Raw genomic sequence first — 8,322 nt, 5'->3', positions numbered from 1 at the left:
TGACCTAACACACACTATTTGACCAAATATATCTGATATGGCTTCAGAAAACCGATCAAATAAATCTTAATTATTTCCATGTCTGTTGTAAGTTGGATAATACTCTACTTAACATATAAACATTATCTGATGAGTCTGAAAATAATCTGATAATCAATGCACAAAGTTTATAAGAATTCAAACATCACAATGGCAGTACAGTACAGACAACTGGCATTTTGTTAATCCAGGTTGACTTTCTTTTGACTTACCTGATGACAATTTCTTGGTTATTTTGGGATATTTTCCAAATTTTACATAGTAATACGATTCATATTCCTAAAAATAAGAAAACAAGAAAAATCATAAGAAATAAAGGTAATTATCATCATCAGTACACTGCACCCTCATTTAACCATGTTCTACTATTTTGTGATATTCTATGTGTAATAATGGAAATTATTTATTAAGTAAACAATCATGAAAAAATACATTGGAAGATTAAGAAAAATACTTTTTAAAATTAATCTTTGCCATTTTTACTATACAATGGAAGCAAATTTTGTAATTTGTATATTGATATAATATTTCAAACTCTGAAGCACATTTGAGGCATGTTGTGGCAAAATGGCTAACTTGTAGCAAAAATTGAAATTCAAGTTATTGGTATTTTCAAATACCTGAGTATGTGATCTTTAAAATGAGAGGTCATTCATTCAAATTGAACATTTCAAACCTAAGTTATTGGAGAGTGAAAGTACAGTACTCTTAGAGTCAAGATAAACATGATTTTGAGTATTATTGCCTTTCAAAGTTATTTGTGTATATACGTTGTTTAATAGAATGAGCTATCAAAATAACATTAAATAAACAATTTGTTGACCACTTCCAGAACTAATACATGATTAATAAGACATTAAACTTTTGATCTATAATGAAAAACAAATTTGGATTTTTAGGCAATTTTTTGAGCTCCCATATTTGATAGCTCATTTACTCAATACTGGCCTGTGCGACAACTTAACCATTTTTCCACGACATGCCTCATTTGATCTATATATTCTATGGTTCCATAGTTCAGTGATGCTGTGGATCTTGACTTTATTTTTGCAATACTGTAGATAGTGTTATTATCATTATTCATAATTTATAAATTCAGTGTTAACTATTTTATTGTTAGTAGCATTTTTGATTATTCATCATATTTTATTATTTAAAGATATATTGGTCCCCTAAAAATCACAAGAAAAAATCATAAAAATAATTTTAAAATTAACTTGCTCATTACATAAACATACAAATCTCGTCCTTAGAAGATATTAATTGTTATACTGGATATTAATAAGAACAAGATAATCTAAGATTATCATCATCCCTGTTGCACTTTATCTACTGTTATGTACTGAAAAAAAATAATGGCCCATGGTCGATCTTTTGGGCAAGTCCATCTTTCAGGCTACGGTAGTTTGCACACCTGTCTCTTATACACATCTAGATGTGTATAAGAGACAGACTTAAGCTTGGGCAATAAAACGAAATGACCGCCACGCTTAGGAAAAATAAGCAAAGATTGTATCACGCTTAAAATGTTTGCGCCACGCTAAAAAATATGTACTAAGTATATTTTGTTCAAAAAGTTACAACAGTATTATACCAAAGTGTTGAAACGGAAATGTTGCCATGGGGAACAGTATTTGTTCAATCGCATATCATCATGAGGCACCGCCTTCAATGCAAGCTCAACTGCAGGATCTCTTTGTACTCCGCCAGTGCCTGCAAGTAGGTACAGTACATGTGAACTCGGGTCCCTGGTCGGCTGGTGGATAGGGCGCTTTCAGTACCGTACATGTGTGGTGATTCAAATGTGAAGTGTCCGTTTTTTAATGGTGATTGATAAAGCAACATTTATTAATTGAATTTACACGATGGAACACCTTTTTTTACACTGAATTTTGGCGAATTACCGTACATATGTGATGGACTTCAGTCGGAATACAATAGTATTTTAGTTGGTTCCTATTATTTTAAAAACTATTTTTACGCAACTAGTAATTATAATTATTATTTAACACAACAGCAAACATGCACTCGACCATAGTTTCAAAATTATAGCCTCAATTTTCTCTGCACTACACACACTCGACCTACTGGAGATTGAACCAAGTCGGAAGCTTTTTTTTGCGGAGGTGGGGGGGGGGATAGCAGAGGGTGTTCAAATCTTTATTCACATCAACACTTAGTGTACACATCTTGTAGGTACTGTACTAGTTTTGATGAATTGTTTCCTAACTGTTTTCATAATTTAAGTGTACATACAGTATATGTGGCAAAGACAAGCCAAACCAGTCACTCGTCGCAAATCCTGTTTTGCAGATAATGGCCAAAACATGCTGGAATGTCTAATTTTGGAAATCTATTTTATTGCACTAAACTAACCTTTATATATCTATACATCATGCTATGCTGTTATTTTCCTCATTTTCAATGTTAAAACAACAATTTTTAACGATTTGGTGATGGTTTCTGGCTAAGAAATGCCTTAAATCGTAAACTTTAAAGGCTGATTTCTCAAATATTGTTCTTTAAACAGCTGTATGTTTAAACTCGTGTAACTTCATAACGAAGTGTCGGATTTAAATGATTCTTTCACCATTTCATAGCTCTCATTTTACTGTTAAACCCTGTATTAATATTACTAAAAATTGATTTTTCCAACGAGTGACTGGTTTGGCTTGTCTTTGCCACATATGGTTTGCAAATAATAAATTAAATTAAATTTAAATTGTGGGACACAGGTTAAGCCGTGTCGTGTCCGACATCATAAGTAGTACTAAAAATGTACAGTAGGTCGAGTGTGTTTAGTCCGGAGCTATAAAATTGAGGCTATAATTTTGTATGCATGTTTGCTGTTGTGTTAACATTAATAGTCCATCATGTATGTAAAACGCAGGAGAGCACTAAATTACTCTCCTCGGATTACTAGGATAGCAATTGCTCTCCTTGAAATTTTCAGAGCTTTGAATAGACCCCCCCCCAGGGGTGGATCTGGGTATCCGAATTGGGTGGGGGGGGGCCTTTCGAAGTAACGCCCGAAGGACTCGGAATATCGTGTTTTTTTGGTGTCACCAGTGTATAACCACAACTACTTTTAAACTCCAAACTGTTTTCAAAATGTTAAGTTTTTAATTATTTTGAAACATTGACATTATTTCCAAACATTGAAATAAAGAAATTTCAACTTTATCGCCCGATTATTAAACAACAAACAGTTGGAAATACGTGTATACAATACGTGAAGAAGACTAATCAAAACAACGTATGACCTAGGGAATCCCCATTTTTTTCATCATAGTGCTTTAATGAGTCAAAGAGTGGAAATGTTGAACAGAGATATTAAGTGTCATTCATCTAAATAATGACGTTATGAGGTCAGCGAAACAAGCAACATATCGTGCCCTTCATAGTGAAGTCTGTAGGCCTACTGATTAACTTAAATATTTGTGTTGGTTGTGAGGTAAATAAAGAGTACATTTGGAATTAAGTAACTCTTGTATTTTATTTAAAGCAAGTAAGGAATTAGCATCGTACAATTGTTTGGGGTGGGGGCGTGGCACCAATGAATAGCGTCCCTATTTTTGATATTCAAATGTTGGCAGGTATGAAGTTTTGGTGTCATGTTTGTACAGTAATCATAATCATTATTATTTTATAAACAATTATGTTAATTATTGCATATCGATGTTGGATGTAATTTCATGTTTAGTTATTGTTTGAATATGTATCATGATCTAATATTAGTGATTACCTTTGTATCGTGACAATCATCAGCCTCGATCACTCTAACTCTCTTTAAACAGACTGCTGCAGGGTATGAAGCTTCTCAGACAATATCATAATTACCATCTACTGTTGTTCATATTTGAGGCAGGTTGTGGCAAAATGGCCAAGTTGTAGCAAAAATTGAAATTCAAGTTGTTGGTATTTTCAGATACCTGAGTATGTGATCTTTAAAATGAGAGGTCATTCATTGAAATTGAACATTTCAAACCTAAGTTATTGGAGAGTGAAAGTACAGTACTCTTAGAGTCAAGATAAACATGATTTTGAGTATTATTGCCTTTCAAAGTTATTTGTGTATATACGTTGTTTAATAGAATGAGCTATCAAAATAACATTAAATAAACAATTTGTTGACCACTTCCAGAACTAATACATGATTAATAAGACATTAAACTTTTGATCTATAATGAAAAACAAATTTGGATTTTTAGGCAATTTTTTGAGCTCCCATATTTGATAGCTCATTTACTCAATACTGGCCTGTGCGACAACTTAACCATTTTTCCACGACATGCCTCATTTGATCTATATATTCTATGGTTCCATAGTTCAGTGATGCTGTGGATCTTGACTTTATTTTTGCAATACTGTAGATAGTGTTATTATCATTATTCATAATTTATAAATTCAGTGTTAACTATTTTATTGTTAGTAGCATTTTTGATTATTCATCATATTTTATTATTTAAAGATATATTGGTCCCCTAAAAATCACAAGAAAAAATCATAAAAATAATTTTAAAATTAACTTGCTCATTACATAAACATACAAATCTCGTCCTTAGAAGATATTAATTGTTATACTGGATATTAATAAGAACAAGATAATCTAAGATTATCATCATCCCTGTTGCACTTTATCTACTGTTATGTACTGAAAAAAAATAATGGCCCATGGTCGATCTTTTGGGCAAGTCCATCTTTCAGGCTACGGTAGTTTGCACACTGGCCGGACCACTTCAAGTTCCAGTCTGCTGGCTAGATTTTCACATCCCTCCTCTGACCCGCTGGTCGATCCGCTCGAATCGACTCAGTCTAGCCGAACATGGCCAAACTAATGTATCTGCTTCAGCTGGCTCTCTGGGTTGCGGCCGTAAAATAGCATTCTAAAATTTAAACTTCTTCCAGTCAGCACCAGATTTGAGGAGGACTGAGATACATTAACACTGACAATGTGTGCATAAAAATAAAATTAGTCCAATATTTTTTGAATTTTGCACCCGCAAGAATGCTCACACACCACATAGATATGCGCTATTGAAATTCCCTTCACCTCTCCTTCATTCACAGGCAAGGGTAATAATGAAACACTTCTCTGGAAGTATTTATAATTTTTTTGCTGTAAAAATATGGGTGAACATTCTTAACAACACTAATTTTTATGTTCAAGTTGATTGTTTTTTATGTTGCTTCAAAATAAGGAAGTTGCTTAAAAAAATGATTTTATGATTGTTTTGAGTACTTTTCATGGGACAATACATCTTATAAAAAGCTAAAAACTTGAAATTTCCAATATCAAATTTTTTTTTTTATATTTGAATTATTAACATTCAATTAAAATTTGTCTACACCTTACAATGTTTCCACATGTGTTGACATAATGTTTCTTGTTGATCAGGCAAGTTCGGCACAGCTGTTGTCTCCTACTTCGTGTTTCTCAAGTGGATGATGTTTCTCAACATCTACATCTTCCTCCTCATGTTTTTGTTTGTTGTCATCCCTCAAGTCGCCTTGAATACTAGTAGTAACAAGGTTGATAATGCAAGTAAGTGAATTTCAAGGATTAATTGATTTTAACTAATAATAATAATAATAATAATAATGATTTTTAACTAATATAATTTTAGTCACTAATATCATTTTAGTCATATAATTATCAGTGTCATTGTTATAACCTCATAATCATCATCACTATTTTTATCAGTATCATTATCTTTAATTATTAACAATCATTATCATTGTATCATACTGTATTCATTTCCATAATTGTAATCATAATTATCATTGTCACCATCATCATTAATACCATCATCTATATTATAATCTTCATTAATAATTATATAGTTATTGTTATTATTATTAATATTTTAAAAGTTATTTTCATCTTTCATCATTATCATCATAAATCATTATTATCATTATCATCGTCATCCTCTTAGCTTCATAATATTTAATATTTTGTATCACTTCCATGATCATCCTTTCAACATTCACTGTAAATTTGTAATTCTTTATTCATTGATATTCTCTATTTGAAAGCTTTGCTTGCTATATTTACTTCACATTTTTAATCAGTGGATAATTTATTCATAATTATTATGAATTTTCATTGGTTTACAAAAGTAGTATGAATATTCATTAACTAGTCATTCTGAAAGTGGTTTTACTTTGCTTCTCTCAACTCACTGTTTTAATTGTGTATTTTTTACATAGCTTGTGTGGTATCTTACGAAAATACCATTTCTAATGTTACCGGAATACAATTGCTTCTTGATTTCTTTGAAGGAACAGTGAGTCTAAAATTCCTTTTGTATTTTAATAAACTAGAATTAAATGACTGAAATACTATAACAAGGAAAAATTATATCATTTATTAGTTTTATGTTGAAAAACAAAAATTTAATGAAAATTATTGTACTGTAATTTATTTAAAGTTATTAAAAAGTAAGCCAATTTTACCTTTAAGTGTAGTAACTGTACTGAATATGTCAAGTTTAATATTAAGCTGTTTGAGTTTATTATAATTTCCTACAGTAGATGCAACACAATTATACAACCATATAATTTTCGTTTATAAGTTATTTTTTAAACAATAAATAGTTAATAAATTTTTTAATCACTGATTGAATGATTATTTAATAGATTGATTGATTCTACTGTGTGATTGAAAAATTACTTCATTGATTGATTTCAGGGTTGGATGGAGAAGACTGCACTGTTCTACGGTTTCTACGTGCCATCCACACTAGCTATTACATTCACTGCTCATACGTACAACTTGCCGCTAGCCTACATACTAGTGTCCATCAGCTACTTTGTGCTTAGCCTATTGCTGATGGTTCGATAGTAAGTCAGACACCAAGAATACGGTGCTTATTATATTATAAACATCCTATTATTAATATCTAATATTTTGTGGATTTGTGTGATTTATAAATATATTATTGTTATTGTTAATATTTTTGTCCACTTAATGTCAGTTGTTATGGCAGTGATTGCTAATATTATTGATGATGGCTACAGTAATCAGGGATGTAGTTATGGTGGGCGGAGCCACCCAGCCTTGAAGTTTTCCTCCCAGTCTAAAACTAATTTCATGGTCTTCCACCCACCCTTATTAACCCAATTTTTCATCCTTAAAATCCACTCTTATATTTAGATTTTACCAACATTGTCACCCACCCACACTTAAAATGTCTCACCCACCCTTAGTTTTCTACATCTACAAACCTGAGTAATAATGATTATTAATGATGATGTAGTAATTGATAATGAATAATATCTATGAGGAATAATGATGGTGGATATTAATAATTTATTATTTCATTATTTATTATTTCACTTCCAACTTACATGAGGCAAAAGTCCCCATTAGCAGAAATGGTCCATAGTGAGCTGTCTGATAGTTGAGAGTGAGCTGTCAAATGCTCCAGAGGGAGCTGTTAGCAGCTCCATAAACTTAACTTTAATTGGGTTTAAGAATGTCCATTGGGATTTAACAAGAGAGTCCTGGCCAGCAAACATATAGCCATCATAATGTAAACAAGAAACCCATTACAATCACTCACTTCATCTCATGGGCTTCACTGGCAATAAATAATTTAAGAACCCATCGCTATTCAACAAACCAGCAGGATTTATAATCCGGGTTTTTCCAAAAACTGCGTGCCATGGACCAGTTCTGTTAATGGCCAAAAATGCAGCATGATGTACTAAACTGAAATTATAACCGCAAGTGACAAGGCTAAAAAAGGCATGGTACTGTATAGTCAATCAATGATAATTAATAAAACTATGATGAATATTGATTTGGATGATCATGAATATATTATGTTGATGTTGGTGGATATGAATATTAATGATATAATAAATTGATGAATAATAATAGTAATATTAATAGTAGTAATATTGGGATTTTGATGGTAGTTCAATTTTGTTAAAACGGTAAATGGTGTTGATGGTTGAGATTGTTAATTATGATGTACGATTTATTACACTGATGATCATTGATGATGATAGTTGAGGATGATAATATTAATGATCACGATTAATATTGGTTGCTGACATTTATGATGATATTGATTAATATGTGTGGCTGATGGTAACTAATGATGATCGTTGGTGACAGTGATCAATGATGCTTGAAGATGATAGAGTTGCTGTACAAAACAATTTCTTCAATGTAGTTCAGGAAAGCTAATAAAAAAAATCTCCCTGAAATCTTTGGCAGTGAAAGTGTTAAGTAACTTTAGTTTATAATATGGTGAGACGTTTTTTATACCT

General features: G+C 31.6%; 1 protein-coding gene across 2 annotated transcripts in view; it reads left to right on the top strand.

Annotated features, from left to right (window-relative positions):
- The window catches only part of LOC117113946 (transmembrane channel-like protein 7), a 45,055-nt gene that overhangs the window by 20,109 nt on the left and 16,624 nt on the right, over positions 1-8,322 (top strand). For both annotated transcript variants that reach the window (XM_033257458.1, XM_033257459.1), the window contains exons 5-7: positions 5,438-5,584; positions 6,253-6,329; positions 6,734-6,885. In XM_033257458.1, the coding sequence (XP_033113349.1) occupies positions 5,438-5,584; positions 6,253-6,329; positions 6,734-6,885 (376 nt within the window). The remainder of the gene's footprint in view (positions 1-5,437; positions 5,585-6,252; positions 6,330-6,733; positions 6,886-8,322) is intronic.

Source organism: Anneissia japonica, unplaced genomic scaffold (genome assembly GCF_011630105.1).
Source record: "Anneissia japonica isolate Jap-2015-1 unplaced genomic scaffold, ASM1163010v1 scaffold287757_len172727_cov147, whole genome shotgun sequence".
NCBI lineage: Eukaryota > Metazoa > Echinodermata > Crinoidea > Comatulida > Comatulidae > Anneissia > Anneissia japonica.
The sequence above is the reverse complement of the archived record's forward strand: the minus strand, read 5'-3'. Positions and strand labels throughout refer to the sequence as shown.